The sequence below is a fragment of the Falco biarmicus genome, chromosome 3, assembly GCF_023638135.1.
Source record: "Falco biarmicus isolate bFalBia1 chromosome 3, bFalBia1.pri, whole genome shotgun sequence".
In the NCBI taxonomy this organism is placed as follows: Eukaryota; Metazoa; Chordata; class Aves; order Falconiformes; family Falconidae; genus Falco; species Falco biarmicus.
The window spans coordinates 39,609,367-39,632,726 of NC_079290.1; the positions used below are offsets into that span (position 1 = coordinate 39,609,367).

At 36.4% G+C, this 23,360-nt stretch overlaps 1 protein-coding gene across 3 annotated transcripts in view; it reads right to left on the reverse strand.

The window, feature by feature from the left end:
- Nucleotides 1-3,979: 3,979 nt before the first annotated feature.
- The window catches only part of CRISPLD1 (cysteine rich secretory protein LCCL domain containing 1), a 45,984-nt gene continuing 26,603 nt past the window's right edge, over nucleotides 3,980-23,360 (reverse strand). For 2 of the 3 annotated variants that reach the window (XM_056332227.1, XM_056332228.1), the window contains 9 exons: nucleotides 22,230-22,409; nucleotides 22,077-22,137; nucleotides 21,886-21,952; nucleotides 21,126-21,256; nucleotides 18,188-18,231; nucleotides 18,026-18,098; nucleotides 15,810-15,885; nucleotides 7,456-7,586; nucleotides 3,980-5,573 (listed from right to left, as the gene is read on the reverse strand). In XM_056332227.1, coding sequence (XP_056188202.1) covers nucleotides 5,522-5,573; nucleotides 7,456-7,586; nucleotides 15,810-15,885; nucleotides 18,026-18,098; nucleotides 18,188-18,231; nucleotides 21,126-21,256; nucleotides 21,886-21,952; nucleotides 22,077-22,137; nucleotides 22,230-22,409 — 815 coding nt within the window. In that variant the 3' untranslated portion in view covers nucleotides 3,980-5,521. Of the gene's footprint in view, nucleotides 5,574-7,201; nucleotides 7,587-15,809; nucleotides 15,886-18,025; nucleotides 18,099-18,187; nucleotides 18,232-21,125; nucleotides 21,257-21,885; nucleotides 21,953-22,076; nucleotides 22,138-22,229; nucleotides 22,410-23,360 lie in introns of those variants that run through there. The other variant, XM_056332229.1, reaches the window with a different exon arrangement.

Sequence of the window (23,360 nt, forward strand, 5' to 3'; positions counted from 1 at the left end):
GTTTTAAATAAAATTAGGGCATTCAAAAGTCCAAGAGTTCTTGCCATTGGCAACTGAAGTCTTTTGTGTGTATATTAAAAGATACGGTATTCCTGTTGCTTGGCCACTGTATCTCAGTTCTTAACCAGTAACTTTGCTTCTAGCCTTACCCCATTGTTAGTAAAGCCAAAAAAAAAAAAAAAAAAAAGATACAGCACTGGGGGCACATACTGAATTGAATAATTAGGGTAATTATTACAGAAAACAATGTGAGATAGTAAGATATGGAGCATCATGACTGGCCATTTTGCCTGCATGTTCTTTACTTCCCTCTTTTGATCTCGTATTTTCCTGTGCCTTACTATATTGAGCTCATCTGACTGGGGGGATTTTGCTAGCTTCTGAAAATTTAAGACTCATTATTAGTACTTTTTGCAAAGTGCTATGATGGTTCAATGATGTAGGCATCTGCCTCCTAGCAAACAGGCTAAGATAAACAAGACATGTAACACAGGTCATTGAACAGCTGGTGGCAAATTTCAGGTGTCACATTATCATCCTATGTTGATATCATCCTATGAAGCAGGAATCACATTTTATTGTATCTTCACAGCCACCCAGTACATTACAAGGACTTCTAACTTAATAACAATATCAGTAATATCAATAGTGACCATATATAAAATACTATTCCAATCATTTATTCCTGAAAGCAAAGACATGCTCAAGCTAAGGCTGACAGCATGGCTTCTTTTCCCATATGCACAATGCATGTCTTTATATAGCAATTTTCTGAATACTGAAATATGGTATCATTTGTATATCTAAAGCTCTCTAAGATGCATATTATACACTGAATGAAACAAAACTCTTCAGGCTCTTCATTCCTTGTATAATTCCCTAGAGTTCCACAGATGCTATAAAAAGCCTTAAGACATAGAAGTGTGACAGTACAGTATTTCATACAGTATTTATATAAATTTCCAAACAGAATATTGCACTGTATGAAAAATCTTTGTAACGTCCAAATATTTATGTTACTAAACCTGACCCTTTGTATGACTACAGAAACTGCAGGAAATAAACCTTCCCTTGTGTATTCACAGGAAAATGGGTTATCTGAGTTTTCAGCCAAATTCAAAACACACTTCAAAAGCAATTGCCACACAGAAGACACTGTTTATGTGAGTAACTTGGTTACATAGCTGCCATATGAAGTGAAGTGCAGTGCATTTCCCTAAGCACATGTATCAATACATACAGAAAAGTGATGTTTTCTTCTTTTAAATCCACTGAGAATCCCTACACAGCTGACAGTCTGACATTTACATAAAACCTGAAACCAAGTACTTCATCAGTCAAAAACCTGTAAACTGACATAGATTACCCCAACATGTGTATCAGGCTTGGCTCTAAAAATACTTCATGTATAATTTCTAGATCAGACTGTCCCCTATGCAGAAATCAGACACAAGGAAGTCTGTAAACTGTCTAAAATACCTCAGTATCCACAAAATTTAGGATTTTTTAGTTTCCTTAGTTTATGTCCAGCTAGTACTATGAGCTGTCTGCTGACATGAGTATGGGTCCCCAGCTCCCTGTAACTAAAGTATCCTTATAAAGCTATCAAAATCACAGGAGACTGTTAAAGAATTATCTGTTTGAGTCTGGCCAATTTATTTTGTACCAGCTCTTGTTTAGTTATGAAAATAGCTGCTCCAGATGGAAGGGATGCAGCGTTGCAGAGAAATGCCTTAATTGATCCTTACTAAAAAGCTCACCAGGCAAGTGAACTATGCTTGACAAACATTTGACTTCTCTCCAAATGATCCCTATGCTTTTCTTTTAAAAAGATTCCTCATGGAGCAAGGGAAATACCACAGCACTATGCAAAAAGGTTCAAATGTACTCTACCCTGCTTCACACATGCTTTTAAGGGCCTTTCTGTATTTAGTGGGTTTACATTTCTTGATATTTTAACCCTTTCAAAATTATAAATGGCATGTATCAAAGTCCTAAAACAGCTCTTTTTTTTTTTTTTTTTTTTTTTTTTTTTTGCAGAAGATTGTGGTGTATCAGTTGTAGTAATTCTTGTTGGCTACTTATAGGTCTTTCCTGGAAGCAAGCTAAATATTATGACTAGCATGAATTAAGCTTTACTTTCTAATGGATTATCCCTTTTTTCTTTTTTATTTCAAGTTGAGAGCATAGTTTTGTAACTGTTCCGTTAACCAAACATTTCTTCAGCATTTAAAAGCTGACTCTCTTTTATATTTTTTTTCATGAGGCTATAAAGAGTTCTCTGATATTGCTAGTTACTCATTTGGGCTTTCCGTTAATTAGTTGTGACCATTTGACATAGAGTTGCCTCTGGTGCGGACAAAAATACCGATGTGTAGCTCCCACTCCACAGATGCTTGGAAATGCCTACTCACTGACTAATTACTTACAGTAAATACAGAAGATAATTTCTCAAAAAGCCGATGTTAGCTGGAATATTTATAACATGATAGAATCATTGCATGTGGAAAAGCAACAGGACTCCAAAATTTGTCCAACGGAAGATGAGGAGAAAGTTACTTACCTCCCTTTCTTCTTGCCTGCTAACTTGTTGGTTAGTAGAGCTGCTCACAGCAACCATTCACACACCCTGGAGATAGCCCCCACTTCTCCTTCCACCAAGGACTAACGTTGTTGTTATGAAACCAAGGGTCCACCTTTGCCCCCTTGCACAGGAACTCCCAGCAAATGTAGGCTGGGCTTTACAGATGAAAGTGAGGAGAGGAAGCAAAGATACACAGAAGAACAAAAAAGTCATCACGAACAAATGGAAGAAAAAGACAGAAATTTGGTGTGGCAGCTGTTTCCACATGGGACCTCAGTCACCCATCTACTCAAAGTGAGGAAGCTGTGGTTATGGCTGAAGGTGCAACCATCTTGTCCTCCCCCTCACCCCAGGCTCTGCACTGCCCAAGGGAAGGGGTGCGCCCTACTGCCTGCTCAGCACAGCAGGGAGCTAGCTCACCACCCAGCCTGTGCAGCACCCAGTAGGCTTCCCATGGGCTCCTGACACCACTGCTGGGGACCATGGGCCTGGCAGGGGACATAGCTGCTGGATGGCAAGGCCAGGCTGCATGAAAACATCTCACCTGTATGCAAAGGAACACTACTGTTGCATTCACACTGTTTTGTTTCAAATGTCTCCCTCAGCAGTTCCGCTATATGTTCTGATAACCCCAGCTGTAGGTATTGCCAGGCTAGAAACACAGAAAGTGCTGCTGTTTTGGTGCTTTTAAGGAAAGGCGGTGCAAGTCCATCTCAAGCCTTTAAGTGACTTGGAGACGCATCACAGTCAAATTCTATTTGCACTTTGGTTTCAACTCTGAAAAATGGTTAATGCTGGTATTTGCAAAATCTATATAAAGCTTCTTTCAATGGCCCCTGCCACCACCTGCAAAAAAAGGGGTTATACATCAAACACTCTTTGTCTCCCTCATCAATTAAAAAGATTTCCCAAATGGCACTCCCAAGTTGGCCATTAGTCTTATGAGTGAAAAAAAGAATGTGTAATACAAAAATCTGCTTGTTTCCAACAAATGTAGCTAGGAACGTTCACACTAGAACACATTTATCACAACAGCAAAGAGTTGTACTGAATAAAAGGTAGTGGCTGTTTTGCAATCACTTCCTGACACAGAATGCCCCATTAAAATGAGGCAGCAATCTGTTCCCAAAGACCCTGGTCAGAACTTAAAAAAAAAGACCATAAGATTTATTCATAAAACTCCCAAAGCAATTAATGGAAGCTGTGTGCTTTAATTGCCTTTACAGCTTTTAGACCTCAGACTATTGTCTACTGCTTGGTTCTACACTTGCAATGTTTAGGTCAGTAAGAAAAAAAAAAAAAACAAAAAAACAAATGGAAATTTTGTGTGGCTGTTATTTTTGTCTTCTTGAGGCAGGGCAAACAATTAAAAAATAAAGGCTGTCAAAGGTACTCTTACGATGTAAATTAATTTTATTCAAAACAGATTAAAAAAACTAACAAAGCTTGCCTAACTACATGAGGTAGTACATGTAGCAAAATGGAAGGAAGAATAGAGTATTCTGAAATATGAAGAATACAAGTAAGTTTACAAGTTGGAAGGAAATAAATTCAACAACAGAAACAAAATATACCAAAAATAAAGTTTTAACAGCTTTTCAGTCTTAAAGCACCAATACACTTTTCATAGAAAGAAACATAGTATCACCACTACATGTTCTTCATATACCATAATATGGTAAAATTAATGCACAAGGCTGTTCACCATAAATGAATTTTTAAAAATAGTGAAGCAACAAATGACATACTTGTCACTGGGCTCCGTACCACTATACTTCCTGGCCTGCAGGAGTATTTGCCAGGTCATGAGGAGCAAAGTTAACCTTTGTTACCATTTTCTTTAAGGTTTTTTTTAAACATTTACCCTCATATTAATGTAATTGATGTATAGTATATGGATACCATGTACAGCTTAAGGTCTCAAGCTTGCAAATTTTTATGTATGTTTACAAGTCTACACTTTTGCTGAAAACCAATTTAGGTAAATTGAAGGAGTCACATGGCAAAAATAAAGCATGAGTATGTGCAGAATTACATTGCAGAACTGATGGCTTATTCCTTAATTTCAGGTTACTCCACTACTCAATACAAAAATTTTATCAGACCCTTCAAAGTTACATACGTCTATCTCTCACTCACCCATCCCAAGACAGCTGGATATCTGTGAAGGACTAGGCCATAATGAATTGGTTATTCAAACTAAAGAGCTTAGCAGCATCCAATAAACATTTCATCAACATATTTAAGAAATAATAAACATAAATTGCCCAGTCTCTTAAATTAGAGGAAAACATGCTAATATGACCCAGGACTTCCCTATATTTTAAATTTTCTATTTTATTTCAAAATATGTATTTGTACGTGTTATGATTAGTATGAAATTAAAAACAGTCTAGCTCTTAATTTATGCTTGCATGGCTAATGCTACTGCAAATCATCAAGAAGTTATATCTATTGTAATTTCACTTTAAGGCATGATTTATTTTATTGAATTATTAGGATGGCTTCTTTTATGTACACTGGAAATAAAAATCCAGGCCTCCCTATGGTCTAGTTTTAAGGTTACTGTTAGTGGCATATATAAAGCACCATACAATAACATATTCAGATGAAGAAAACAAAGAACATTTATGAGCTTTGAATTAACTGTATAGGAGTAACTGCTAAGAAAATATAGCAATATTTAACACAGGATTCAAAATACTGTTATATATCATTATAGATTTTCAAATGAATTTTTCTCCCATGTTTACTTTTACAGATTTTTTCATTAAGATATATATGTAATTTAAACTTTTTGGTGGAAAGCAGTATACATCTTCTGTACAGTAATGTTACAGCTTTATACACATTTTAGGAATTATAAGAAATGGCCTTTATTATTCTCTTCCAAGTGCTATCGTTTCACTTGCCTGTTTTACATTTTACTTGCTAGACTCAAACAACAGCAAATACTCTGAATGCCTTGCTTCCTGGAGGATTCTGTAAACTGAAACATAAAAACATTCTTGATGTTATTTTTAAGGCTGCAACAGTCCAATGACAACTTCTTTGAACTGTTAAACACAATTCTAGGATCCTGCAACATTTCTTGTGTCTACTCATAACTAACTAGACTTTTTTTTAAAAAAAAACTGTTAGAAATAAAAATTACATAAAACTTCAGATCAATTTTTCTTCCAAGCAGCTTATTAGGAACATATCATACAATAAAAAAAATCAAGTAATCCTTTGTGATGAGGGATTCTGGTTTAAAGAAGAAAGCTCTGTTGAAGCAAAATAGTAGAAAAAGTTTTTAGGAAAAAGAGAAAGCATGCATCTTATGCTCGCTCTTCTAATAACTATATTTGGACAGAACTTGCACGCACAGCAGATCACTTGTTTGTTAGTTGCTTGTATGCTAATGAATAGATTTCTAAAGAGAATTCATATTTTACAAAAACAGAGGAAATGCTTTCTGAATGGATCAATATCTGGCTTCAAAAGAAATGAAACAAAAATACCCAACTGCAATGAAATTTTGTTAGAATAAATATTTTTGTCTTATGAACTGCACTAGGATGTCATATTTAATGGCCCCATTGTCTTCTCTTTTGCAAACCCTGCCTGAGGCGTATCTGGGAAGGAAAGGGACGTGGAGGTGAAATTAAGGGTGGGCACAATGAAGCAGGTTGCCTACGATGGCGCTACAACTGGTCATCTGCTTCACAGATAACTTGCATGGGACTCTTTTCCAGACTGCTGTCCTTCCATACTTTACCACGGTAAAAGAGAAATAATGATTACATTTTCAACACTCTTCCTGGTTCTACCTCTAGTCAGTGAGCAGATCTATATGGGGAACAAAAGTATCAGTCAGGAAGCACTCTTTCTGAAGAAACTGGGTGGTCATGGGGAAAGGCCAAAGAATATGTAAATTAATCCATCCACTAAGCAAAGGAAATCTGTATTTTACAAGTTTCCAGGTATGTTGAAAGGTTTGAAGGAAAGAGGCAAGACATACCCCCACGCCTAATTAAAAATAAGAAAAAAATACTCTAACTTTTCCTACTTCCAAGTTCTCTACAGAAACTTTTGGAGGTTTTTCCCAGTCAAATTTATTGAAAAGCCTATGGTTTTAGAGGTAACAAACATTTGCAGGACTAAAAGACTGGAACAAGATTTTTTTAAGGTAATTTTTCCTCTTCCTTTAGAACCTGGAGAATTCTTTCAGGGATTAAATTTAATCTGCAACATTCAGCCATTTGTTATCATCATAGAACACATGAATACACTGAATACAGCTAAATGAAATTTCAAAGCATATCCATGTCTTTCAGAAAAAGTTTAAAAAATCAAACCATTAAAAAAATTTTAAAAATATGTTTTAACAGTTGTGAATTTTCAAGTTTGTGAACACTATTTATGATCCAGGTTCACTGGCTTGATATCTTGTCAATCAGTAATGAACATTTCATCATGAACCAATGAACCTGCACCAGCTACAAGTACCCGCATATTGCAGAACCTCTCACTTGGACGGAATAAATCAATAATGTAATTTTTAAAAAATCCCAAAGAAAGCAAAGGGAATTTTCTTATCAAATATTGTGTTAGTTGCAACAGAACCAGCAAAGTAAACAAGAGAGTTATTTTATTTCATAAGCAGCTTTTTAGAGTAATGATTTATGAGCTTAGAGGAGGCAGGCAGCTCTGGTACCACAGCTTCTCCAAAGTCACCACAGCTGTTACACAAGCTCTGTAAATCACCCATATATATTGGTCTATTTGTTTGGCTTCTAGCACTGCCCCAGGTACAAACAGACACAGTGCAAGGCACTGTAAATCTTATTAGAGGTGAAGGGTGTAATCTTTGAAATTGGGCTCTGTACCTTTCTGAGTATATCCCATTTTGAAAGGAAGCAATGTACACCTTCCTTTTGTCTACTGGCATGACATCAACATAACCACCCTGGTTGCGGACTACACCAGCATGTACTGCTGCCCGGCAGATACTGGATATCTAAGAAAGAACAAGGAAAAGATTAGTTTTCATTCATCCTTTCATTTCAAAATTGTTTAAAAGAAAACTAATACAGACATTTGAACCAAGTTCTAGAAAACATACAGTAATTATATTTAACGCATGACTAGTTTTATTAATCTTACAGTATTTGAATTCTTTTCATAGGGATTAGGCCACTCTATAGGAATACAGACACCACCTCTTCAAAGATCTCCTGCGCCATGACCCCAAAATTATTTATTTCAGGTTATTTCAGGTCAAAGAACCTGTTTGAATTCTTGAGCCTTTCAAAATGAAAGGCTCTATCAGCCTTCACTTCAAAAGCAGAGGTAGTAAAACCCAAACTTTAGTCAATTATAGATCAGGAGATTCAGTTCAATCTCCAGCCAGAGCCAAACAGGGGAACTGTAGAACAGCAAAGGCACATGCACTCATACATTTCTAGGATGATGTCCTACCCCAAAGATGAGGGATAGATGCAGTACTTCCATCTCTAGGTGCAAGACCTCAAACAGCAGTGAAATGATCCACGTTCAAAGGGAACATCACAATTTCCTATCCAGGCATGGCAAATACTAAAAGCTAATTAGATTAAAGGCATAATGTGAGCATCAAACAGGAGACAGAGGTCTAAAATCATTCCCTGGATATGACAGATGATTAATGGCAGACTAATGGCTTTAGCTCCTCCACTCTGAGTGAGGAAATAGAGTCAGAAGGTGAAGACTCTCCAATTGCTTCAAAAGAAGAATTTTTAAATCAAGATCTAATTCCATAGACTTTACACAGCCAAAATTACACAGCACTGTTAGACCCCAGGCCTTAAAGAACAAAAATCCAGGCAGACACAAACACAGACTCACTGTCAATGAAGGAGGAGTTGGCATGTGAACTATTAAAGGAGTTTGACCGCTACCAATCGATGAGCCCTGACAATATCCACCAGAGGGTGTTAAGAGAGCTAACCGCTATCATCGTGAGGCCGCTCTCCATAATCTTTGAGAAGTCACAAAGATCAGGGGGACATACCAGATGACAGGAAGAAAGCTAATATCACTCCCGTCTACAAGAAAGGCTTAATGGAGGATCCAGGAAATTACAGAACCATCAGTCTTACTTCAGACCCTGGGAAAGTTACGCAACAAATCCTCTTGGGGGCTATCACAAATCAAATGCAGCGTGTGATTGGGAAAAGTCAGCATGGATTCACCAAGGGCAAATCATGCTTGACAAACCTGACCACCTTCTATGACAAAGTAACCTGCTCAGTTGATGTAGGGTGAGGGGTGGACATTGTCTACCTGGATTTCTCCAAGGCTTTCGCTAACAGTTTCCCACAGCCTCCTCCTAGAGAAGCTGCCGCATTATGGTCTAGACAAGTGGTCTGTGCAGCAGGTGGGGAACTGGATGGCTGCCTGCACCCAGAGGGTGGTGGTAAACAGCTCCTCTTCAAACTGGAAACTTGCCACAAGTGGGGACCCCCAGGGATTGATATTGAATCCAATGCTGTTTAATATCTTTGTAAGTGATCTGGATGATGGGATCAAGTGTACCCTGATGAAGTTTGCTGATGATACCAAAATGAGTGAGGAATTAGACACTTTGGAAAGGAGAGCCACCCTGCCGGAAGGCTGAAAGAGTGAGCTAACAAGAACCTTATGACGTTCAACAAGGACAAGTGTAAGGTCTTGCACCTGGGAAAACATAATCCAGGAGTGCAGCACTGACTGGGATCTCCCCAGCTGGAATGCAATGCAGCTTTCTGGAATAGAGACCTGGGGGTCCTGGTGGACAACAATCTCAATAGGAGTGAAGTGTGCTGCTGCAGCGAAGAAAACTGACAGGATGCTGGGTTTCATCAACAAGGACATCACCAGTAGAGATAAAGAAGTCGTTATCCCACTCTGCTCAGCAGTCGTCAGGCCACAGCTGGAATACTGTGTTCAGTTTTGGTCCCCAATATACAAAAAAGACATAGACAGGCTGAAGAGGGTCCAGGGAAGGGCCACAAAGATGATCAAAGGACTGGGAACCTGCCATATGAGGAAAGGCTGAGAGAACTTGTTCAGCTTTGAGAAAAGACGGCTTAGGGGAGATCTTACCACAATTAAGTATTTAAAGGGTGGCTACAAAAAAGATGGAGACTCTCTTTTTACAAGGAGTCACATAGGAAAGATGAGGGATAATGGGTACAAGTTACTCCTGGGGAGATTTCGACAGAACACAAGAGGAAAATTTTTCACACTAACAATCAGCCATTAAAATAATTTCCCCAGGGAAGTAGTGGATTCTCCAACACTGGACACTTTTAAGATTCAGCCGGACAAGGTGCTGGGCCATCTAGTCTAGACCATGCTTTTGCCTAGAAAGGTTGGACCAGATGATCCTTGAGGTCCCTTTCAACGTAGTATTCTATGACTCTATGATCCTGTGAAAATTCTCTCTGAAGTTAACAGCAGTTTCATCTGACCGAAACCTACATTCTCTGGCCACTAATTCCTCTCATGAACCTATGTAGCATAAATAATATCCACAGAAGGATTGCTCAGTGACAATCTTGATAATGTTCTTCTAAATAATTGATGTAAACTTGCAGTCATCTACTATTCTTTCAGCATTTAAAAAATTAATCGCCAAAAGAATGAAACTTCTTAGACACTCAAGAATGTAGGTCCTTATCTTCAATACACAGCACAGCAAAATGTACTTCCAGCTACAGTGAATCTCCACTTACAGCCAACTTGTTTTGTGGAAAAAGTCTTCACTGAAATAGGTCTCTCCACATCCAATCTTAAAGACATAGCCAACAGAAATATCAATAGCTGGTCACACAGACCACTATTTAAACAAGAATTGCATTTCTTCCAGTTATAATGGGAATAATTTATATCTGTTACCATAGTTATTCTGTAATCTCAATATTATAAAATCACAAATTTAAAATAGCAATGATTTTCCTACTCTCATTCCAAGCACAGAACTTGCCAGTTTCACTGTTTATAGTTTGTCTTTTAATGTTACAATATTCCTAGGAGTAAAGATTTGAAATTGTTTATGCAAAGAATCTTTTGCAAAGATGGTTTAGGGTTTTTTTTTTTTTTAAACTGCTGGCTGCAGTTTTTGAACATGCCAGAAGGGATGTCATTTATGTTCATCTGTACTTTTTCTCCTCCTTCCAAGGCTGAAAGACTTTTATTATATCCTGAACACCAGCAGTTCCCTTATTTTTAGAATTATAGCATCCTTTATGTACTCACACTATGAGAGTAACTCAAGAACAGACTCATCATGTGCAATTTCAAACATACAGGGGGAAAAATACCTTCTGCAATACAGGATAACAGTCTAAAGAAACAAAAGATGAGGTTTACAAGCAATTAACTACAGTGAAGAACTAGAAGAACGCTATTAATTATTAGTAACATAATATAGCAACTTTGTTTCAGTTCACATTGGAGACATAAAAAAAAGCTATAAGTATAATTGGGGAAAAGAAATATCAAAGCTTTTCACCTCTGTAATAGTAAACAAAATGCTACATTTTGTGTACGTCATGAGATAGGTAGTTACCTTCATAATTACATTTGAAGGTAGCTATTACTAGTTGTTCCAATGTCATTTGGAAGTTTCTAGTCAAGTTTAAAAGGAAGGAAAAGTCAAAGGATGAAAACTTTGACAGAGGAGGCTGACTACTTGTTGGAAACTATCTCCAGTAAAGGATGGGTTCATTGACAGGGTTGATACCACAGTTCGTTTCTGGATCAATGAAGTACAGCTAGGCTAACACAAAACGTTTTTAAAGCTAAAGGCAAGAAGCTTATACAGGAGATGTGAAAAAGGTGAGGTCAGAAGAATGGGGTTGATGAGGCCAACCCAGAGGCTATTGTCAGATGAAAAATAACCTGATATTCTAATGCTGTTTTCCAGATGAGACTGGAGAACAAATGTGCATACTTTTTAAATATATAAACAATTAAAGGAGTATAAAATCCTAACTATGAACTAGCTTGTAAGAATAGAGATGAATAAAAGCATATAGTTTTATCAATATATGTGGAATATAATTTTTTTGATAAAGTATTATCTGCTTTGAGCTTTCAAGAACTTCTCATTGGCTTGGCAATCTTCACCTAAATGAAATCAGATTCCAGTACTGATACCACAATATTTCCTATACTTAATAATATTATGCCATTCTGACCACACTTCCTTGAACTGCTAAGGTGAACGTCCTGTTGATTTAAGCAGAACAGGATTTAACACTCAGATCTATCACAAATTTCAGCATATTATCAGTATTTTACATAAGCAGACTTATGCCACTTTCTGGAAGTCTTCATCAGAGATTTGTGTTTGTTTCTTAATTTTCATTAACTCATTCCAAAGGATATATAAGGCAGTATTTTTAAGTTAACATAAACATTTCATACAGCATTATATGACCCTGCTTTTTGCTGTGCTTTGAACCCTCCAAAATTCATTACTATTTAACAGGTCATAGGATCTGAATACCAGGTTGCTTAATTATTTTCCCTTTTCAGCTACTCGGAAAAATACCAAGTATCTACCACAGCACAGCAGTACTCTACAAAGGCATTTTAACCACAAATGTCTCTCCCTCACCATCACAGGATTATAGAACTATTTAATAGCTTTTTTACATTGCATTGTTTATATTTTACCACAGCAGAAAATTATGAGTAATTTTGCAGAATTGTATTAGGGATATTAGGGATACATTATATTAGGTTATATTATTATATTATAGTATTAGGGATATATTTCCATATATGGTTACTGAAAGGAAAAATTAATATAGCCAAAGTCCTCACATGGCATGAAATTATACAACTCCATCAAATTCTTTAGATAAAAGACCTTTGTTCCTTTCTAGCCCCCAAAAGGAGTCTCAGGTTTTTTCTAGAATTGCTCAATCAACACCCATAATGTAGTCACTACCGGTAAGAGATTGTCTTTGGCAAAATGCTGCCTACTGTGAAAACAACAGGATAAATATAAACCTTAAACTCTTCAGAAATTCTTATAAGACAACTGGAATGTAGTTAAGAACTTCTATCATATACACATCTAATGTGTGTCCATTAAAATAAAACGTTACCAAAAAAATCTGCAGGTGAACGAATTTTCAGCTGAACTATCGTAGCTTCTCCTTCTACGAAAATGTTTGTTATTTTGGTACCTTGATAAGCCAGGGACTAACAGCAACAACAAAGGACAATCTCTGTCCAGGCTGGTACTGCAACATCATCTCCAACAGAGTTCAGACAATCACATTGGTCCTGACATGGTTCAGTTCTTGGGAAGATTTTTATTTCATAAATGAGGTCATATTGGAAAGTGTTTTAAAAATACATATATTGTTAAAATGCTTTGTCAATATCACATGATTCTGAAATTCCAGAAATAAGACTCAAAAAGTTTTAGACAAAACCAAAGTTGAAAGGTGGAACCAACTCTTCAGCACGAGGTAGAAGGAAACTTTCTTTTTTTCCTGGTCTGCCAAGAAGACAAAGCATTACCAGGTGGAAACTCTCAGCAGTGGGGCCACCAGGGAGACAAAGCATAAAGGTAGCAATGCGTTTGGTCCATATAAAGAATGAGTAATTTATATTTCTATTTCTCTCTGCTGAGAACACCACATACTATAGTTCTTATTCACACCATAATAGCTCTCTTCAGAAAAGAAACTAATTGTACCATAAACTCAGAATAAGAGATGCTTTTGTTGCAATCTACCTCAAGACAAGTGAAACAAAAGGACATCAACAAGACAAGTGAAACAAAAGGAGATCAACTGAAAAATAGAAGGTATAGAGCACAGAGGGATGGGTATTACATGAACACAAACACAAGTTTATAGATGTTGGCTGTATGAACCATGGCTGTGATTTATCTGCCACAGACAAAGAAACAATAGCTAGCAGACTGGAGGAACGGTGGATGAAATAATGGGGAGTTTTGTTTCAATTGAGTTAGGGATAGTCATTGCAACATCAAAGGAAAAAAAGAATGGGAAGAAAAAAAAGAGTAAAAATTCTGGGGCACTACTGATAAACCAGAGAATAACCTTTCTCAGGATCAGGGAGGAAAAGATACCACCGTAAAATATGAAATGAGTTTAAGAATGAACGTCTGATCAGATCAAAGCCAGAAGAGGAACGGTTTAACTAGATTCTCATGAATACTACAAAAATGGTTTTGTAAACATGTATTTTTTGCATTAGTGGCATCTATTAATGCTATTTGCTTTTTCTTCTTAATATTTCTACAAAATCTTCTTAATATTTCTACAAAATCTTCTTAATTTATTGAATGGAAGTGGCCTAAGCCGTAGTGCAAGTAAACAGTCATGTGCATATATGCATACATCCATATACATATATATGCATTCTGGAAATGAAAGAATTTGCACAATGTCACAAAAGCCCCATCTGATTTGTGGAATCAGCCAAGTAGATCATGAACTGCAATTTCAAATACATTTTGCTATGAGAAGTAGCCAAATGAATTATCTGTATCTATGAAAAAATTTGCCTGTGAATACATGAAAAATTGCAAAAGGGGTTATTCTCTATAAATACTTCACCTGAAACTACACTATAATGCACAAAATAACCAATCCTATTATTTAGTGAAAATATCAATTTAAAGTATCTTAGTTATAAAATAATTTAAAGGTTAGCATCAAAGGAACACTGTAGAAAATCGCATAATGCTGATACCATTGATGGGAACATCTGTACAAATATAGGTAGGACATATCTGTCTACATCTGAGCTAGATGCCCTAGGACCCTTCTGCAGGAAATGGAGAGGAATAGACATCTCTGTATAGGCAATTCATCTCATACGGAGGTGGACACTGAAAAGGTCAAATGAATTCCACTCTGCAGATGCCTATTTATCTCCTTTACAACTATATGCTGTTGTAGATAGTAGATACCTACCCTGACAGCACCTGAAGTTGCTAAGAAGACTCCCATCCCTGGTTTCTTACCTGTATTTATGTCCATTTTTTCCTAAAAGCAGTATGGCTGCACACATTTCTATACAATGGAGATGAATAATGAGATGGTACAACTAAAATAATTTTAAAGCATAGCCCTATAATATTAATTAAAGTTATCTGGGACTTCTCCAATCAAAGCAAATACATATTCTGGGATGATCTCCCGTGTGAGTTAAACAGAAATTGTTCTTTCTCCTACAGAAAAGTCTTTTCTAACTCACTGAGAAATGTTGGTTTTGCTTGCAATCGTAGAACTGAAAGAAAATTGAAACGGACTTTCATTGAACCTATTTTCACTGCCCTTCTTAGACACATGAAGAACTCATGCACAAATCAATTACCTGCCTGAACTGGAAGTACCTCTCACACATGCAACACTACTTACAGACAAGAGTATTTTCAGGACAGGTTACTCAGGGAATCTGATGGGTATTAGTTAGTTTCAAAATAATGATGAGTAAATATTTGCGTATTATTTTCACACATTTCCATGTGCTGATAAGTAGTAAAAACAGTCATCTGACCCAGCTGGTTGCCAGCATCCTAGCTTCTCCATAGAGAGATGACAAAGGAGAGGATAAAGAAGAACTCTCTCTTCATCCTTTTTACCCACTTCAGAACTAAACATGATGTAGAAAAGACAGGAAAAGAAAGCTGACTAGGAAACAAAGCAACACCACCCCCCACCCCAACAGCAGTCTGTTAAAATAATATGACAATGTGAGATACTTTACACAAATATATCAAAATCCTGCTGCAAATATTTAGCTATCTACACAGATAAGAAATATCAAAAATAAAGAGACTGTGGACATTTATTTTCAGAATAATTTTTTCTGTTTAGTTTAATCTGTCACAAGTTATGGTGGCATCAGGATCTAAAGAGCAAGGGTTTAAATGAGAATACACTGTGAATACAGAAGAAATCTGTGGGAATTTTGATAAAAAATTGAAAATATGGGCCCTGAGCCTATTGAAGTTTTCACCAAGTTTTCAAATAACTTTCTGTATCTTTAGCAGCCGAGTACTACTAATTTAAATGGGAGCCTCTGAAAAAGAACTTTTCAAAAGACTGTAAAACATCAGCATATAGAGAAAAACTGGATATCTATATTATATCTTACTATATGTTATAGGTTTTCACAGAATTTGTATTTCATGATATAATGCAAAGTAAATTACCATACTTACATCAGAATAAATTCGTGTTCCAATTACACGAGCATAGTGCGGATTTGCCTGCATACAGTTGTGAGGACAATACACCCTGGAATATCAAAAATAAATCGCACACAGTTAGGAAAAATGGTATCAGAGTATTACTATATCATATTCAGCATCAGCATTATCGAGTATAAATCAAGTAGATGATGCATACATATGAGTCTATACCGATACTAAAAGGCTGTCAGTTTTTAAGGCTTTGACAAAATGAGTGAAAGCATTACTGATGTAAGTTGTTGCAACAGGTCTGGTCTTCTTCCCTTCGGATAAGCAGATGGTATTCTTGTTCAATGAATGTGAGACCACTGGAAAAGCCAGTGAGAAAGACTCTTTACTCTCATATTATTATGTTTCTACACCACCCTGAACAAACCATACAGCTGAATGCCTTCTCAGGAGGCAGATCTGAATGAGGACCTGCTATGATCCTGATGACCTGGTGATGCAAGCCAATTTAGAAACTTACAGTGAGGGTCAGCACTTGGCATCTGTGGCTGAAATGAAAGACTCTGGAAAGTAATGAGATTCCTAGCTGATACTAGGAGATCAGAAAGCCACTGAAACAGATTGTCTTTATTCAACTGCGTTTTGTTAGCCTTTGAGAAAAACTCTCTGTGATTCATGGCTGCTACAGCTCCAAGATGCACAGAAAACCATGTGGGAAGCTAACAGTAGTATAGAAGGTGTCAAGCATCTTATTTGGTAATTGCAATATGCTACAAGGAAGAAGTGTCAGTCACCTCTAGGTCTATTCTGGGCCGTTTCATTTATAAAATGGGTCATGCCCTAATGGCTTTGAAGACACCCTACACGGGGCAGCCCTGGGCAAGCGTTCTTGTCCGGGATGCTATCCATGTTCCAATCAATACTCAGCATGTCACACCACTTGGGCATGCTACAGTTGTACCAGATGGGTAATTCAAACAGGCTGATGCAGCTAGGAAAGAGACTTTTGTCTGAAGGAAGCAAGATGTCAAAGAGGCCTTTTGAAGACCTGCTGATTTATGATTAGGGCATGAGAGGAAAAAATGAGGTTGTGCAATCAATACCATAGCTGACTACTGCTTGTAACTCCCGAGACTACATTTTCAGATTTAAAAGCATGCACAGTATCTTGAATGAATCACTGCTGTTGTGATGTTATGTTGCTGCATCAGAATTAATCAGTCATTTTTAACCTTATTTTCATTTTTAAATTTTCTTAAATACAGACCCTTTTTTTCTCTTAATACAGCTAGTTTTATTTTTTCATAATGAAGAGAGAAAAAAAAGAAGTATGAGATTGTTCCCATCCATTTCTGCATTCCACTCCTTCGCTTAGTTCACATCTTCCAGCTAGAAAGCCAGAAGTTATAACCTAACACCAAACAAGTCCACGGACCCAAGTGCTACATGAAGGGATGTTTTCCTAACAGTTCTGGCTTTGTACTTGCTTCCTGCATTGGCTGTAGGATTGCTATGAAAGTAATCTTGTGGATATCTCCAGCTCAGTTTGCGGTAAATCATGCTGCAGTGTATTTACCTTTGACTCATCTATGGTTTTAAGAACTGTTACCAATTTCCTTCCTCAAAATATTGTGGCACAGGCTCCTTTCAAAGGGTTAAAATGCAGGCTTCAGAGAAATGGCCCATATATTTAAAGCTGTTAACTGACCTGCGGACCACACCCTACCTTACCTTAACCATACATACTTCAATGTTTTTGCAAACGTATTTGCTCACTCTGTCCTCCAGAATTCCAGAAAACTCCAGAAAAAACAAGTCAATAACTTATACGAAAGTTATCTGTACCATATTCTTTTATTGTATCTGTTTTACTAGTAAATAAACTTAAATAAAGTGTATTTTGCCCAAGATGCATACATACAGTAGTGGACAATGAAAAATAAAAATGCATTTTTCTTCATAGTCTATAGTCTAACTAACAATGATTTCACTAAGATTTGCCAAGGGATCTATCTGTATGGGTAAAAGAAAGTGAGATTCTCATAATGAAAAAGCCTGTAGATCATCTTTACCTACCTGGCCTTCTACTTAGATCAAAGACTGAAATACCAGTAAAACATTTCTCACTTCACTTTTCCAGCTACTGCTGTCACCTTCATCAATGACAACTACAGATAATTAGTAACTGACAGGAAATATGGCAGCACTTTAGATTAATAAAAGTCAAAGAATTTTACCTTGGACAGTGTGAGGCTGGTTTTTTAAATGGGCAAAGTTGTTCCACTGTTGTTTCACAGGTGATAGCTTGAACTGAAAAGTAAAACAGAAACAAATAAATGTGTGCTATTGAGAAGAAACAACTCAAAGTAGTACTGGGTTTATAAGAAACAAATGCTAACCTGTTACTTTAGACACAGTGAAGGAGTTAGCAGACTGGTATTTTCTGAAGAAGAAACAATAGAAATAATCAGTAAATAACATCTCTCAGTGATTTCTTTTAGCTACACGAATTTTTATTAGAGAATCTAGAAATAAACTCAAGGCGTTATCCCCAAACAAATTTTTACTCACGGCATCCCCTCTCCCCAGCTGTGAATCTATTGCAATGACACATTTACTTTGCAGTCCCAGTGAACCTGTTTGAGAAACAGGTGTGCGTGGTAAACTCTTTCAGTAATTAAATTCACTACGGAGTAAGTGTGTTAGGAACAAATCATGCAATTTGTCCCTCAAAATGCAGCAACCAAAACCTGTGCTTGCTCAGAAGCATCCACATACCAGAAGAGATCATCCACTTCCCCCTAAAGATTCCTTCCTACAAACAGCTCCAACACTGAAAAGAGTTTCTCCTGGCAGCCTTTTTGAAAAATTTCACTTATTTCACTTTTGTATCTTGTATCCATGTTAAATTATGACCAGTATCACTAAAAAGCCAGTATAACATGTAAAAGTCTGCGTTTCTTGGTAATCATACGGTACCCAGATGTATCCGTTTCTTATTATATGAAGTCAGGTATATGCATTCTGTTGTTACATTGCAATTGATCAACTCTTCTATTTTATTCCTCTCTATCACCTATTTTCCTCCTCTTTTAATTCATTGGATATGGCTCTGAGACTAGCATTTTTCATCTGTAACAAAGAGGCCAATGATCCTTTTGGCACTCATGAAGTTATTTACTATTTTAAAAAAATCCAAGGAAATTATTCCCTATTCCCTACTCATGACAAAAATGCACCAGGTGAAAAAACATCTGTATTAGCAATTTTGTTTATAAATCAAAGGAGCTGAAGATTAGGAAGTTTGCTGTATGTTGCACTGACATTCCATTTTCTGTCTTTCTGTTTTGCAATATGCACTTGAGTGAGATGCGCTGCATTTCATCTGTTCATTCAATAGGTACGTAGTTTATGCAAGGCTCCATCTAGACACTGGTGAGTCAGGTAGCTGCAAGGTATCCTTAGCCTTATTGATGGACCTTATGAAGATTGAAACTTTGGTAAATCATCTTTATTTAGCCCAAAGACTTTGATTTTTATAGACTGACTTATGAAGCTGATGTCTGATCACAATATGTTGTAAATTCACTCTGAAAGGTGATGTCCGAAATACTATACGATGTTAATGAACAATTATGTCACCTGCACACACACATAATTGACAGGAGTTTCTTCAAATATTGGTTGTAGATTGGAAGGTATAGATTTGGTCCTTTAAGTCTTTTCTCTATAACATAACTTTTTTTTTTTTTTACAACCTCTGAATCACAAAACCAAACCCATTGGCCATTACTGTTCAGCAATGATACAGTTACCCATGCCCATAGTAAGAAAACCAAGTGTTAATACCTCACTCTGAATTCCAATTCTCAGAAGACAGGTCCTAAACACACTCTGTAGACTGGACACTCATAGTTATGTCTCATATGGCACAGAAACACAGAGATTTCAAGTGACAGGAAATCAGTTCCCTCTAGTCCGAAAACTTTCTACAGTTTAACTACTCCTATGTTTGTTAGAAAGCTGGCTTTAGAGATATTTGTCTGCATCTTCATTTTTAGGAGGGGTAACTTAAACCACAGTCAGATCATCAGATGACCCAAAGGAACAAATTGATATCAATGCCTTAAGTGCTACCCAGATTCATTGAATTTAGTCTACCTGGTCAGTGTTTCTCTCTGTTCTGGGTTAGGTAAATCTGCTGAAAAGAGAAACTATGACAAGTGGTGTAGCAGGTGGCATGCACAGCACAGAGTGAGAACACAGCCTGTACCAATTACCTATCTCTTTATCCTTGGGTTCACACCTGAGCCAAATACATCACTCAGCAAAATTCTATGTTCTTTCAGTTCAGTATTACTCCTACATTAACTGTTACACACATACTGCTATTATAAATATACTAAATATAGACAGAAATAAGGACAGCAACATACAGCTCCGCAAAACACATTTATTTGAAAATACTAATATAGTCTTATATTCAAACATATCAATATTGATGTTGCTCTATCATTGAATAATTACATATGGAAACAGTCAAGTATTCTCCACTTTTATGCACTGTTTTAATGTTTTTTTCTTTTAGCATGTCAACAGGCATTTGGATCTGTTATCACATACCAATCTTAGGGCAAGCATCCAAACCTTCACATGAAGTTTCCACAATATGCACTATTATTCCATCACTGGCCAATGCAGAAATTGTACAAAATATTGGCGTAAAATATTATAATGTAAATTGTGTAATTGTGATGAAACTATCAAACATATAGGAAGAGGTGTATTTTCTACTTGGTTGATATTGTTCGTATGCACAGTACGAGTGGGTCACTTCCAAACACAAACTAAGATTATTGCCCTGTTACCTGTCATAGATTGCTGTGTCCATGGTTCAATCCTGGAAATATTACCAGTTTTGTTGAAAACATGTACAACAATCTACTTCAGTGCCAGTATTCACTAGTTTTCCACAATAAATATATACACTGAAAAATTAATTAATTGAATACTCCAAATATTGAGATTATTTAACTAAAAATACTAATTTACTTATTTTAATTTTTTTTAATTTTACTTACTAAGCCCAAGTGATTTTGTAAATTATTTCCCCTTCTTTCAAATCATTACTGTGCCACTCTTCTGTCCATCATTAAACACTGGGTAAAGTTTCAGAATGGATACAATACCTGCATATGCACATGCATTGTTACAGAATTTTCATATTCTTTATGATCAGAAGTATGAATAAAATGTTATTTCTGTGGTATATTTTGTGTGAAATAAAAAGAATCAAGTGAAAAACATTCCATTAATTTTAATCTTAAGAAAACTTACCCAATTGACTGAACACCATTTCTGTAAGACTTGATAAAGTAATTTTTCCTTCCTTGCCTAGTGACGTCAACCCAACCACCTTCATTGTCTAGGATGCCATAATGTATGGCAGCTTTACAAATACTGGATTGCTGAAAAGAAGAGCAGGAAAAGCAATTCCATGTTAGACAAAGTCACAATTTTACAATATAATCTATTTGTGGAAAAAAATAGGTTTTAATTACAATGTGTCATCAAAAACTTGGTAGTCTATTAAGTGTGATGTGGTCTATATAGGTATTATTTCAAACAAAGAAAACGCCACTTTGCCTTGCTCAGAGATAAAACTATACTCATTTACAGTTTATTTGTTTACAGTAGCTGTTACTTCCTATATTGTTTTTCAGTTCTACAGAAAAAATAATTTATTTTCAGTTAGCATTAAGCTCACACAAGTAGGCCTACCTTACTGAAACAATTTCTGAGTGTATCCACAAATTGCAGTATTTCTCCTTAAGTCACACCTTCACATGTGGACATGAAAATTCTACTGCTGTGCATGTGTAAGTAGTATGAAGTCCATTCAGACAGTACATGCAGAACAGCAGATTCAAATGTAGATCATCTGATGCTATCTTAAACATTTGGGGTAAGCTTTTATTTTTGGTGAATACTGATTTCTTCAAAATCTCTTCTTAATACGATTTTAACTAGTATTCCAACGGAAAAGACATTTTATTGAACATTCTCTTGGTATAAAATCTGATTTTAAAACATTTACCATTTCATAATGTACACTGCCAATAACTTTGGCTTTACTATCCAAACAGCCAGCAGGACATTCATACCTAAGAAAATAAAATACAACTTGGTTTTAAATCCTGGGATTACAAAAAGAGAAAAATTCCAGCTCACATACAAATATAGCCTTTTAGAATAATCTCAGAATGACAACTGTAAAATTTACCATACCTATTGCAAGTTGTTCCTTTGCACTGATCTCTTAGCCTTACTTCACATGAAACAATCTGAGCTAAAACAAGCAAAAAGCAATTTCACTGCAATGAATTTGATACTATATAATTAAAATTTGTTGACCACTTGCAAATCACGTAAATTCCTTACACATTTGCTGTGTGCTTATTACTTCATTTTTCTCACTGTCATCACTGCCTGTGGAGCCTGAAGGTGAATGAGTTCTTGGCCGACTTTGTGCCGTTGCATCCTGGGCTTTGGATCGCTGCCGTTCAATCTCATTGGTTTCCTCTTCTGGTTCGTGGGGAGAATAAGGCCTTTCTGAATCCTCTGTTTCAGAAAATGGGCAAAAATATAATATCTCAGAAAAAAAAAAAATCAGTGTTGGTGGACTGTAAATCCTTTACCATGTTTTGGTAACATGGCTTTGTTCTCATAAAATAGTGGATGAATAAAAGCAAGAAAGCACGGGAAACTTTCCAGTACTTCATGAGATGAAGACTTCAAGATTAATAATACATCTCAAGTATGTTTCTGATGCTGACAAAAGGTAGATTTTTTTTTTCTAGCACAGGCAGTGCAACTGAGGTATGAAACTGCTCTTAACATTACTGGTTTAGTATCTTTATGACATCAGAAAACCAACAGAAGAAAGCTGATACTTCTATTATACACTGGAAGTATTTTACCAAGTTCACAGATAACTGGTAATTAAGGAAGCTGATTTCAGAAAAACATATCTGAAAATGAGGTCCTTTTATACAAACATAATGAAAATAATTTTGAAATATTCATGACTGAATCTACATTTCTTACTTAACCGAGAACCACAAGGAAGGTATTTGGGCACACTCGTGCCGCTTTTACAGTCCATATGAACTTTCTAAAGTTATTAAAAAAAATTGCAAAATTACTTGTACACAAAGAAAACTACAAAGAAATAGCAGCTTCATAACATGCTGTGTGTCAATGCTGGAAGCATGAATAGCATTACAAAAATTGTAATAAGTTAATAATTATCCTAGCTGACATTTTGTTTAATTAATAATGTCTTCTAGTCTTGTTCTTGATTGTTCCTATAGTAAAGCACATGAATATGTCACTGAGATGTTTCCCAACAAACAAATGACTGTGTAGATGTCCACTAGTTACAGAAAGACATACAAATAGCACACGGCAACAGTCTACATCTTTGTGTACCAAAAGCCCTCAAACAGCACTCAAATCAGCAGGAGTTCAGTACGCTCCACTCCCTCTGGCGAGGCTCAGCCTCATGTATCA